Here is a 13,279-nt window from a genome sequence, read left to right on the forward strand (position 1 = left end):
TTTTTTTTTTTCCTTTTCTCAATAAAAAAAAAAGAAAAAAAGACATTTTCTAACATTGATCTTTACCACAGAGAGGAACTGGGCAGAGAAAATATGAACCTTCTTGGTGCTTCTGTCTAACTCCACCCTCAGTGTTCAGAGCACAGCAGTTGTGTCTCACCACTAAACTAGTATATCTAATCGGGATGAGTTCTCAGTCTATTTCTACAGGCTTTTCTCTCTGGAACTGTACTTTCAGCTGAGCCTGCCCCACAGAGCATAGGATGATGTAAAAAGAAATCAGCAAGTCCCTTTGGCCAAGTTTTCGGTCCTGAGTACTGGGTCAGACTGGTTCTAGACTTCATAAAAGTCAGATTAGAAAAGTGAAAATTCAGCTTGGGGACATGGCTCAGCAGTTAAGGCATGTGCCTTACAAGTGTGAGGGCTGGAGTTCAGGTCCCCAAGCCCCCACATAAAATAAAAGTCAGGGTGGGAGCGGCAGCTCGCCTGTAATTCTAGCAGCAGAGAGATTGGAGGTCCTCAGAGCAACAGCAAGGAGACTAGCCATATTGTCAACCTGTAGGTCTGACTGAGAAGTGTACCCCAGTGAATAAGGTAGAACAGTGACCAGGAATGACTCCTGACATCCGCTTGAAGTCTCTATATGCACGCCCACATATGTGTACCCACCAGGAATGATTCCCAACATCTACCTGAAGTCTCTATATGCACGCCCACATATGTGTACCCACCAGGAATGATTCCCGACATCCGCCTGAAGTCTCTATATGCACGCCCACATACGTGTACCCACCAGGAATGATTCCCGACATCCGCCTGAAGTCTCCATATGCACGCCCACACACATGTACCGACACCTGAATAAATGCAGGGAGGAGAGAGGGAGAAAAATGAAAGTGGAGTTTAGTTCTCATACGAAGGGATGCAGGAGAAGTCTTCATCCCAGGAACTCCAGGGGGATAACTGCGCCTTTATAACTGGGGACAGAGACTGGGATGAGCCCAGCAGCTGAAATCCAATTACACTTGTGCCCTTCCATCAGAGAGAAGAGTTCAGCCTCCATCTGCGGGGTCTTTTGAGCACCAACAGCTTGCAATGACTTGATGTTATCAGTAAAATTGGGTTGTATGTTCTGTCTCTCTCCAGAAAAAACCGGCCATGCAGAAGTCGTCAGGGTTGTGTACGAGCCAGAGCGCGTCAGCTTTGAGGAGCTGCTCAAGGTCTTCTGGGAGAATCACGACCCGACCCAAGGTAGAGTGATGAGTGAGCCAGTATTTAATTATCTTACTAATTACAGCTGGGATAATTAGTGTTTGAGCTGCATGGGAGAGATGAACCTTGAAATCACACAGGAGCTCAAGAATATGATTGCAGACATTTACTGACAGAACGGGGCGGGGGCACGCGGGGAGAAGAGGGGTAAGAGAATAAAGGCGCAGCCACAGCCAGTGCCCCTCCCCCCTTTACAGCTGTCAGGGGTGGGAAAATTCCCACAGAGAAAGACGCCAGACAATGGAGATCCCTTCACCTTTGATTATTGCATTATCCTTCCTTAATGCAGCCTTTTGTCTAGAAAATTAAAGTGTCTTTCTAGTAACCGCAAAGTTTTCCTGATTTATGGTGCCTTTGTTTTCTCGGAGTTTAGCCTTTCTCATCTTTTGACGTTATCAGGTTTGTTTCTTAAGAAACGTCTGTGGGTGATTACAGGAAGGAAAAAAATGAATATAAAGGTGAAAGAACAGTATTCAGGAGTCTACAATGCTCGGGTTATTCAAACATTTCATTTGTCCTCCTTGGAATCTGTTGTGTGGGAATATTAATGTATTTTGACTACAAACAGTATCTGTTGACCAGAAACATTATTTGGATACACTCACACACAGAAAGTCCCTCACTGGCTAACACTGTGGTAATAGCCACTAGTGAAGGATTTCTCCACTCCATGCTAGCCCCCTTACCAGGGGTGGCTTAGATGGTGCCACGCTTGGGGATGATAAGGCTTCTGAATTGGGACCTTGTACAAGTACCCTTTGTCCAGACGCTGTCTACCCACAGAAATGATTTTCCCTTTGGGATTTTCTGCGATGGGTTTGAGGAGTGAACATTTCCTTCCCAGATATATTTGTGCTTGTGGTACAATCTTAACCTGGGCCCATCAGAGCAAGTCGGTAGGTTTTAAGTGCTGTGTGATGTGTTGAGTGTGCACCCCAACATGCCCCACTAGAACTCACCACTGCCAGGGTCATTTCTCCAAAGGTCAAAGATCAGAGTGAAGGCAAGCACAGCAGAGTGAGAGTCATAGTGGGCCCAGGTAAGTTCACCAGCTAGATGATGGCGAAGATCTGGACAGAGCTATAATGACAACATCTGGTTTTCTCTCGTGGTGGTCCTTAGCGGAAGAGAACTCAGATGTGGGGCAGTCGGCCGAGGCCTGCAGGGACAAGAGCACTGCTATCAGAAGGCTTGCTGTCACCACAGTTTGGATCACTGGGCTGCCCTAACACAAGAGGAAGGTTATCCCGACAGTGTGGACAGTAAGCTCTGGTGCATGTATCTAAGAGCACATGCTGGTAAGTCTCCCATCAGATGAGGCGGATACTCAGCCATGTGTTTGGTAATGCCAAGAGTCAAGAGAGAATGCTGGGAGCTTCTAAACTGTCCAGGAGACCCGTATCAGGAATCCAGACAGCCTGAAGCCAAGGTCCCTTTAGGTTGGGTTTGTAGCCTGTCACTTGCCTGGCTTATACAATGTTCTGTCCCTGTAGGACTCCTGAGGGGCTCTTCGCTTCAGCAGCACCCCAGACAAGGCTAGTCAGTGTGTCACTGACTTTTCTATCTTTGCCCCCTTTAATATCTTTCCCATTCCATCATGTCTTTATCAGCACAGTATGTTGAGAGGGGCTGGCCCTTGAATGGGAGACGCTTCCCTGATGAAGATGATTCCCTTGAAGATTACCTAATCCCTTCCACACTTGCATTGCATTCACCTCAATAGTCCGCGCTCAGTCGCCTCCTCTAGGTCGTGTTTGTTTGTGGCCTGTGCGACTCTATTAGTGTCATGATGAAGCATGAGTGCCTGGGTGGCTTTAAAAGCAGGCATTTAGTTCCTCAAAGTTCTGGAGGCTCTTCACCCTGCAAGTTCAAGGCCAAGGGGTCAGCAGGTCTTATTTCTGCAGAGGCCTCTCTCCTTGGTGTGCGGATGGCTCTCTCCCCTCTGCCTGTTCTCTAGTTAGACTGTCAAATTTCTATGCCTTCAATCACGGAAATTCTAACTCACCCATTTGTCCAATTTCAATACTATACTTACCATATTAGGAACTGTTGGCTCTACCCATTTGACTTATAAATCAGAGGTCCTAGTCATTTGGTTAATAGTCTCACTGTTGATTAAGATATGAAAGGGAGGGTCACTAAAGTACTTTTTCATGACTTGGTAGCTTGATTAGGGGTTTTCTCAGTAATTCAGAATCAGTATCTAGGCTTTGGGATCTGTAGCTGGAAACCATGTGGGACTCTCCTGTCACCATCTCAATTGCTGTGGAAGTGATTGTCCATTCAGGACCTGTGTGTCCTCTGCCAGGCATGCCTTTCAGCGATGCTGAATTGCAAGTGGTCCAAATAGGTAGGAAGACCCAGCCCCCAAAACAGAGGGACATGTTTCTCGTAAAAAAATCGTCAGAACCCAGTGGACAAAGATCATAGGAGCACTCAGGCAAGTGTCTGTAAGACTGCACACCAGAAAAGAAGAAGCCAAAACACAAATTCAGAAGGGCCCTGGACCATATTCCCAGAGACGCACCCCCCCCCAAAGCGTCAAAACTTGTGGTCATGTGTAGTTTTTCCAAAGGTCAGATTTGAAGTCCATTGCCTGAAGGGTAGGCAGCTGGAAAGAGAGAGTTATCCTGGCAATGAACTTGGCCTCCCATCCTCATCACGTTCCCCGGGGAAAGGGCTGTGCAAAGAGAGCTGCTCTGGGTGCGAGTGAGGGAAGCGAAGGCATGGAAGGTACCTCGTGCAGAATGGGAACTCTCAGGAAAGAGCAGTATGTGCGTGTGGGCAATTTTGAGCTGTGAAGCAAGAGCCCCCTCAAGTTTCTTTTCCAGAAACAAGAATAAGCAATTCCTAAAGCCACCCAGGGAATGTTCCAGCCTGCATGAGACTGCTTATTGGCGAAGAGACCGACAATGTTGAAGAAGTTGAGAAGGACTACCTGGCCTTTGATGTGAAGATACACCCAGAAAGCATGCACATCTCCCCAAAAACACGACTCCAGAGACACAGATCATAAATAGCGTCTTGGAAGATTTTAGAGCCTTCTTGATAAAGTTGTTAAGGGTCTAAATGGGCCACTCACAGTTTTGGATTAGAGTTTAATGTGTTTGTAGCGAAAGTAGAACCCTTGGATGATATTCGCAAGTGTGGGGATCTTTGCTAATGTCAAGGGTCCTCCGCCACAGAAGAAGCAGCAGTAATTAAAGCTTAAAATCTCTTAGCCAGTAAGTCAGATCCTTGGGACTGAGAAGAAACAGAAGCCCTGTGTGTTCTTCTGTGCTTCAAGGAGCTGAGGTAGAACAGAACCCAGACATGGCTACCACTCAGAAGAGAACAAAGCTGGCAAGAAATGGAAGATTCTGGTGTTTTAGATAGTGTTTGAGAACTGGGGAGATAATAGTCAGTAGAGTCTTGCCATACATACACGAGGTCAAGAGTTGGGAGAGTCCAGAGCCCAGGTCAAAAGCCTGATAGGATGTCACCTGCCTGTAATTCCAGAGCTGGGGAAGTAGAGACAGAAAGGGGGTCACTGGCTTGTCAACCTAACTGAATTGATGAGCTCCCGGTTCAATGAGAAACCCTGACTCAAAAAATGAAGTGGACAGTGATGAAGGAGTACAACTGCTTTCAACCTCTGGCTGCCTGCATGCATGTGCATGTGCACACGCGCGCGCGCGCGCGCGCGCGCACACACACACACACACACACACACACACACACACACACACACACTACAGATGAGGCCAGAGACCTATCCTTCCACAGCCACTGTGAGCCAGTCCCAAGAGATTGTCACTCAGTGGTTCAGCTTCAAGTGGAGTCACTGACCAGATAACCTCAGCTTACTTTTGGCCCGAGGCAGGGGGGGGAATCTTTCACCTCATCTACCACTTAACCATGAAACCTGTACCTTTGCCCACATCTTCAAGTTTAGGCCCATGAATCCTATGTTTGCTTTCTGTCTTTAACCACAGAGCAGATATAACTATAGATTTCTAAGTATGGAGTGGACTGGACCTGTTTATGACCACTAACTTGGTCCGCTAACTGCTGAGACTCCCTCAGGAACGTGGAAGAGACTGAGATTGAAGAAATTCTCGTTCTGACCACAGTTTAGACCTCTTCTGCCTTGAAATGTTGGTCAGGACACCCAATTCTCTGTCTTTCTTATCTTCTAAAGATATGGCCTAGCCTCCTGGAGTGTCTGGCATAAGGGCTAAATAGATTAGCATGAAGACCTCAAGATACCAAGACAATGCCAAGTGGTGCTAGATCTTTCTCAAAACCACTGAATCTCACCAGAGTTTGAAGTTTGTGTTTTTATCTGCATTGCTCTCATCTGCTAGAAGTTGGATTTTATATTCACAAAGATTCTCTTGCCCCTCGTGTGATTGGGAAGAGTTCAGAATTGCTTGTGTTTTGGTTCCATAATATTGTTGATGCAGACAGTGGCAGCACGCTGACGAACCTCACTCACAGGTTCCTGAATTTTGCTGCTGAGATGGGAATGAAAAGATCTGGGTCAGGTCCTAGCCTCTCATGCCTAGTCTATCTCCTTACATCCAGTGTGCATACAGAGTTCAGTATTCGCATTCCTGCCTAGTGCACACAGTACGGACCTTGGGCCAAGCCACGATCTACAGCACCCAGATTCCAGCTCATAAACCTGACTTCTCAGTCACAAGCTATTTCATCTCTTCTGTCTGGGGTCAGGGACCTCCACAGTTATTAAGGACCTTTTAGGGGCTAGCCTCAGCGATGAGTGTTTTATATTTTTGACCTCACTTCATCTTGTCTGTAATCCTCATTTAATGGGAAAGGAGAGGCAAGGTTCCTAAGGCCCCAGAAGCTTGCCCAGTGTGGGTGGGCCCCATGATTGCTGGAGCTCAGTCTGTTTTCTTTCCCTAGCACCAGAGGGGCGCAAACCTCCTGCACAGGAGTGCCTGGTCCTATTGTGAATGTGCTGATGGGTCCCTTGTGGTAACAGTTCTGGTTCGAATGTCCTTTTTCTTTTTGAAGTGGGTGCAATACATTCTACTGCTATGGGTTTAATTCTACTCTCCAGTGAGAGCCGCATATCTAATCTAACCATCACAAGCCTCTGGGGAATGGGAATGCCCACCACGAGGATGCACCTCATGGCCACTAGGCCAGGCCAGGCCAGCCCTCTGTGACATTGCAGGTCTCATGGTAGCTCTAAGCCAAGAACAACTTCTCGGTCATCCTTTGGGAGCCATGGCCTGTTCACAGCAGCCATTGGCCCAGTATCTATTTCTCCACTTGGATAATGTTATAATTTTATCTGAATGTGCACCTCTTAATAAAGACTTATACTTTGGTGCTGGAGAGATGGCTCAGCAATTAAGAACACCTGTGTTCTTGCAGAGAACCCAGGTCCAATTCCCAGCATGGACATGGTGGCTCACAAGTGTCTATAACTCCAGCTCCAGGGTATCCAGTGCCCTCTTCTGACCTAAGCAGGCTCCAGGCATGCACCTGGTACACAAGCATAAGTCATAAACAGAAAAATGGAATAAATCTTTAAAAAGACTCAAACCTTCATATTCCTTAGAGTGAAGTATGTATGGCATGTATTGGAAGGTTGACTATTGAGGCATTAGTGGGTATATCAGGGTCAAGTTCCAGGCTCCTCTGGTGCCCATTTAGCAAGGATGTTTAGTATCTCAGCATCACTTTCTCCTCCTCCTCTTCACCCTTCTCCCTGTGTGGGTGCAATGGAGCACCACATTGTTTCTGTCCTCTTCCCTCTTCTTCCTCCCTCAAGCATACAATAGGAAGCCATCATGGTCCACAGGGATGGCAGAGCGGACGAGCAGTCGTATCAAGTCACCAACCCAGTCTGAGCTTTCCAGGCAAGAACTGACTTGATTGACCTACTGCTACTTTGGTTCACATTGGGCCTCCTTCCGTTCTCTTCTGCAGTAGCCTGTCCCGTATTCTCGCTAGCACAGCTCTAACAATGAACTGACAGCTCCTGTCAACCCTCCAAAATTTTAATTAAGATGCTCTATGATAAAACATCATCGTGTGAGTGAGGATTCAGGGTGGTGATGCCATCTGTAGCTTTGACCCTGGCCCAGCCAGGTACCAGCCATGTGGACATATATTATTGCTCTCTTTTTCCTTGACCACACTCAAGAATCCCTTTTATTGGTTCTTAATCTTGTTAATAGAAGAATTTAAAAGCAGAGTCAGAAGAAAGTTTGAGGACTGTCTTAGGGTGTGAGAGGAAACCAACAGGACAAGCAAGCTGTAAGTCCCAGTAGCTACCAGGAGAGATGGAAAAGAAAAGAAAGTGTAGCAAACTCCTTGTTGGGCTTTCTTTTGGAATTGCCAGGCTATAAAATCATCATCATCATCATCATCATCATCATCATCATCATCATCATCATCATCATCTTTTGGGACTTCCATGCTCTAATAACAACAACAACTATTGTTAGTAGTTATAAAAACTTGGGCCTTAGCTCAGGCTTGTTTCCAACTAGCTCTTTGAACTTAAATTAACCTGGTTTTATTAGTCTACCTTCTGTCACATGGCTTTTTACCCTCTCCTTCATTCTGAATATCCAACTTCCTCTGCCTCTCTTCTTCCCAGAGTTCCTCTCTCTCCCTGAAAATCTCTCTTATTCATCAGATTTCTATTAAACCCATCACAACAGCACATATTCACACAGTGTAAACGAATATCCTGCAGTAAGAAGGCCATGCGTTTGGAGACAGGGTCCAAAAAAGCTGGTGCCTTCAGCAGTGGATGTCAGTAAGCGGCTGCACAGCAGGAATAGGGCTCCAGAGAACGAGTGAAAAAAAAGCCCAATCAGGAAGCCCATACTTGAGCTTTAGACCAGTGTCACAAAATCAAACAAAAAAGAAAGAAAAGTAAAAATGAAAAGAAAGAGAATGAAAGAAAGAGAAAGGGAGGGAGGGAGGGAGGGAGAAAGAAGAAAGAGGAAGGAAGGAAAAAAGAAAAAGGGTAGAAGGAAAAAGTTATACTTTTGAGTTAGAATCAGAAGACAGGCTCAGCACTGCTGCATGGATGATGCTCTGCAAGCCGCTGCATAAGGGGAAAGGCTTCTGGGAAATATAGCATGTTATCTCATTAAGGGCATAATTATTCCTCCCATCTCCTTAGCATGTCTTCATGGTGAATCAGCTTTCCTGAGTGGTGTTATGGCCAGCTGATTGACAGGTCTAGTTGGATTAACCCTTAAGAAGGCAACAATAATATGTGACATTCTAACTTGTGGCGCATGTCACAATGGCATGTCATGCAGAGTCATAGGTAGAACTCCTATTCCATTCTTTTGACTTGGAAGAAGTAACTGTTATTCAACAAAACCCTTGGGATGTGATAATAGGTATATTAGTGTATTACTTGTGAGCTATTATTTATAGATAATTTACATTGGTATAGATTCTGGTATATTCAAATTCAAATTATATTTGTTTTATTGAATACTCTCCTATTTATGTTTACAATATTTGTGCACCTATGCAAAGTTATTTTGTCACATTGTGTGCATGCATGTTTCTACCTCTGCTTAAGACATTTTGTATATTGATACAATTTTAGGATATGTTTATTATATTGCACTATACATTTCTATCTCTAATCAAGATACTTATATATATATATATTATTTATACATTGAGGTCATTATCATCATTTGCATCACATTTGTTTAAAAATTGTTTTTTTAACATGAAGCCTTAGTATTTTAGCTGTAAGTATTAAGAATTATAGGTCAATAGTCATCCATGTTTGTCATACATATAGTTAGAGTAGTCAGGTTCTTTAGATGCATAGAGACTGTATTCTGCATAGATAGGTAATCTTCAAACACTTTAAAGAACTGTAGAATATGGCATTTAAATAACTTAAGATTCTCTTGACATGAGACATGATTGCAACTGGCAGCATCAATCTATTCCCAAGAGAACGTTGGGTATCAAAGTAACTCCACTTGGAGCTTGTTTTCTTCTTGGCAAAACTGGCCTTTGGGCAAAGAACTGCCATTACCTCAACTACTGAGAAAATACATGTTGTCCAAACTGGACAAGCAGGATGCAAGCAAAAAGACTGATAAACCTTGCCAAGACAGGGTAAGACAGTTTTTCAAATTTTCCTGCCTCTGAAATGGCCTGTCAGATACTCTAGGCCTTAGCCAAAGTTGGTTGCCCCAACATTGCAAATGAGAATTTGGGTGATTGCCCAGGTAGCCAATTGTCCCTGTCATTTCTTGCACCTTTTGGAAGTTACTTGATTGCACTTCCTGTTCACTCAGGTAATATTTCCCTTCTCAGGTCTTTCATGGGGTTGAAGACTAGATAGTCATAGTTATTTTTCTCTCATGACTTAGCCAAGCCATTTTTAATATAAGACTTAGATGCTTTAGGGTAGGGTAACTGTTAAAACATTTAGCATATGTTTCTTGTTTGATGTTGTTCATGCTGGTTGTAATTCTATTTTTTATGTATATCTTTGCCTCTTTTTCCCTGGACAATACTTGATATTTGTTCTTGTTGTATATAGTTTTGTATTAGGCTTAGAACTCTCTTATTTAAATAAAAGGGGGAGGTATTATGGGAAATCTTTGAGCCAGCCCATTTGGGGGTATGGTCTCATATATTATAAGTGCAGACAAAAAGTGTACGCAGTCCTTGTTTCTTCTGGATTCGGTTCCAGTTCTCAGCACATGCAGCGCCAGTGCTCAACCTGCCACACGCAGTGGCTCATCTCTAGGTTGCCTGAAACTCCTAACACAGTATGAGAGCTGTGCAGATAGCTGGAGTGCTGAGGGTATCCCGACAAGGGGGACGTGTGCATGTGTTCCATGTTTTCATGTTTCCCCTGTTTCCTACACTTCACTGTCCATTCCAAGCCCACATACCCCACAGATGTAGATAGACCAGAGTGGTTGCAGCCCTCACTGCCTGCGGAAGAGTTGGAACATGAGCCCTGTCTGTCCTGCTCTTTCATGAAGTCCAGCATTTTCATCCATACTTTGTTTATCTAGCCACCCTTCTCCCTTGCTTCTGCTCCAATTACTCCTGTCAGCTTCCTAGTCTTTGTCCATATACTTTTAAAACTCTCAATCAACTCCTCCTCCTTACCTTTCCTGCCCCACCTCACATCTGACGGCAAGATTCTAAATCCCCTCTGGAACTATGGCTGGACTGGCCAACCAGCTATCATCCATGCAGGGTTCCTTAGTTCATGAATAGGTCTGGAAGATCCTGAGGACTCATGTGTATGTTTGTGTGTTTGTTTGTGTGTGTGTGTGTGTGTGTGTTTGTATTAGGGGCGCACAATTGTATGTGGTGTGTATTTGTGTGTGTGCACATATATCCATGTGGATGCAGGTAAACTTGTGGAGGCCAGAAGTCTATAACAGGTGTCCTGTCCATGGCTTTCTAATTTGTTTCTTGAGGTGGGGTCTCTAAACTCAGTATTCACTGTTTAGCTGGCCTGGCTGACCAGGGAGTTCTGGAACTCTACTTATCTCAGCCTCCACCCCCAGCACAAGACTTACAGACATGCACCAGCACACCATCTCTCCAGACCTCCAAGGATGCCACCTCCCTAGACAGTTCCCTCTGGCCTGCATGTCCCCCTCACACACGCTCTCCATGAAACATCACTCTAGGCATTTTAGTGTGGCTGCCCCATAGCCTCTCTCCAGGTGCTCCCCCTCTCCAGGAAGAGCAGCCAGGGTCTCCCCCATGTACCCTCCCATGCTGTCTACTGGGAAACATTAATTGCAGGGAGAAAAAAAATCCCATTTTCCTCCTGTTTCCCATCAAGTGGGCAATTAAGTGCTGTTGTCCATATATTTGAACTTGCCAAATTAATATCTGAACTTTATTGTGCTGACCCTTTTAAGTTAGTGGGTTTTTTTTAAAAAAAAAAATAAGTCACCAGTTTTGAAGGACTATCCTTTTTTTAGAGCATGTATAAGAAATCTATCATCTGCAAATAATTAGACAGTGGGAATTATATTGTATTGCTAATGAGCAGATGTGCATGCTTGTAGTGGGGGAACAGCTGCACACACACACAAAATGCAAAAGTGGCTCAAACCCAGCATTATGAATTCTGCAAGGGCCTTCAGTCTTTTAAGAATTTCAGGGAACAGAGAAAAAGGGGACAAAGAACCTAGTATTTTTTTCTTTATTAATTGTTTTCTCGAGTGTGCTTACCCTGCACAGCATCGTCATACATGTGCACAATATCCCTGATGTTTGCACTCTCAAATGTCTCTTTCATAGCACGCTCGTATGGAACAGGCTGGCTCTGCCTTTTGGTGCTGTTCGGATCTGATAACTCCAAATGGATTGAAGGGCGCTTGGTGGGTACCATCTTTATGCTGGCCACGTGCTTGAAAGCTCGTATGGAAAACCCTATTTGATGCTTAAAAGCACGAATGAAAGTTAGACCCATTCTGCAGATGGGCAGACTGCAGTTGAACAGACTGCCCCAGTGAGGCAAGAGGATTTGGCTGGCGCCTGCTAGTATATTACCGTTATGTGACAAGGATGGAATTTGTCCTTCAGGGCTCAGTTCCAAGTCTGGTATTCCTCCTCTGGTAAGACATGTGACTCCACATTGTGAAGTGATGCTTTCAAAGAGCAGGAGGCATGACCCACAGTAACTGGAAACAGCTGCACACTTGCCAGTGGCTGTGGCTCCTGCGGCGTCTGTTACAATTTCATACATGCTGTTAAGGATTAGCAAGAGGAAGATAATTGGGCTTTTGGAAACATTCAGAGGAATCGCACACGTTTTACATCATCATTTAGAATCTGAAAAATTTGCACTTCAGCAATAAAATATGAAGTCAGAAGAACTATTACACTTCATTTGATGTCCTAAATTAGGTAAGGGGAGGATCAGAGTTGATAGCATTAGCAGGAACTGCAGTTTCTCGTCCTCAGTCATGGCAGGCTGGGCCATTCAGTTCAGCTCACATACTGAAAACTACTTAAGGTGTTGGGTAACATATTTAAAACATGCTGCAAACATGGCAAGCCACAGCCAACAAGTTGAGAGGAATGACCAGATTACGATGAAAGGAAACAGGAAGGGAGACAGTGGAAGAGGACTGGAGACACCCCTATTCTGAGAGAGTTCTCTAACCCCATAAATGTGGGTTTGGGGGTCCTTACTAAGACGTGGACGGTATGAGCAACTCAGGGCCCTTAACTTGTTGGACACATATGAAGCACCTGGAAATGGCCCGTCTTCTCAGTCATACACAGAACACACACAAGGCCAGATAAAGACGAACGTTGCTAAAGGGTGTAGAATCACATGGATTAAGATTCTCGTACCATTGTATCACTCCCCTAGAAATCAGTAGCAGTGAGTTATCCAGAAAAATCCTCCTATGTTAAGAAGAAAATTTAATTTTGAACTATCTTAGCATTGTAGCTTACATGGGAAATGTCCTGCCCCAGCTCCACTCCTGTCTGAACACTTGATCCCCAGCAGCTGGCCGTTTTGAGGCTGTGGAGCCTTCAGGAGGTGGGGACTAGCAGGAGGAGTGACTCACCATGGGGTGGGCTTCAGGCTTCTGGTGTGATCTTGCTTCTTGTCCTGTCCTTCCTGATCTACAATGAGGTAAGCAACAGATATGGAAAGTTCTGCCACCATGTCTTTCTCCACTTCGAGGGACTATGTCTCCTCAAACCACAAGCCAAAATAAATCCCCCTCCTAAAGTTGCTTCTTGTGCTGATGAGGAAAATCAGAAGCAAATTTAGTTATTAAGGAAAAATCATGAATGGTTAGAAAATATTTTAATTAGGTATGATTCAAATACTATATATCCAAGTTCAGAGGGCATGAATAAACATCTTACACCCATCTGTAAGAAGAAAGATGTAGCGGCATAAATGAATGCAGACAGATAGTAAAAATATATACAGCTTTAATGGGGAAATAGACTTAAAGAACCACCGTTCCCACGGAGACCAGGAAAGCAGAAG

General features: G+C 44.6%; 1 protein-coding gene across 6 annotated transcripts in view; it reads left to right on the forward strand.

Annotated features, from left to right (window-relative positions):
* The window catches only part of Msra (methionine sulfoxide reductase A), a 315,509-nt gene that overhangs the window by 201,152 nt on the left and 101,078 nt on the right, over positions 1-13,279 (forward strand). For all 6 annotated transcript variants that reach the window (XM_005355518.3, XM_026783294.1, XM_013349245.2 and 3 more), the window contains exon 4: positions 1,147-1,251. In XM_005355518.3, coding sequence (XP_005355575.1) covers positions 1,147-1,251 — 105 coding nt within the window. The remainder of the gene's footprint in view (positions 1-1,146; positions 1,252-13,279) is intronic.

This window comes from Microtus ochrogaster, chromosome 17 (genome assembly GCF_000317375.1).
Source record: "Microtus ochrogaster isolate Prairie Vole_2 chromosome 17, MicOch1.0, whole genome shotgun sequence".
Lineage (NCBI taxonomy): Eukaryota > Metazoa > Chordata > Mammalia > Rodentia > Cricetidae > Microtus > Microtus ochrogaster.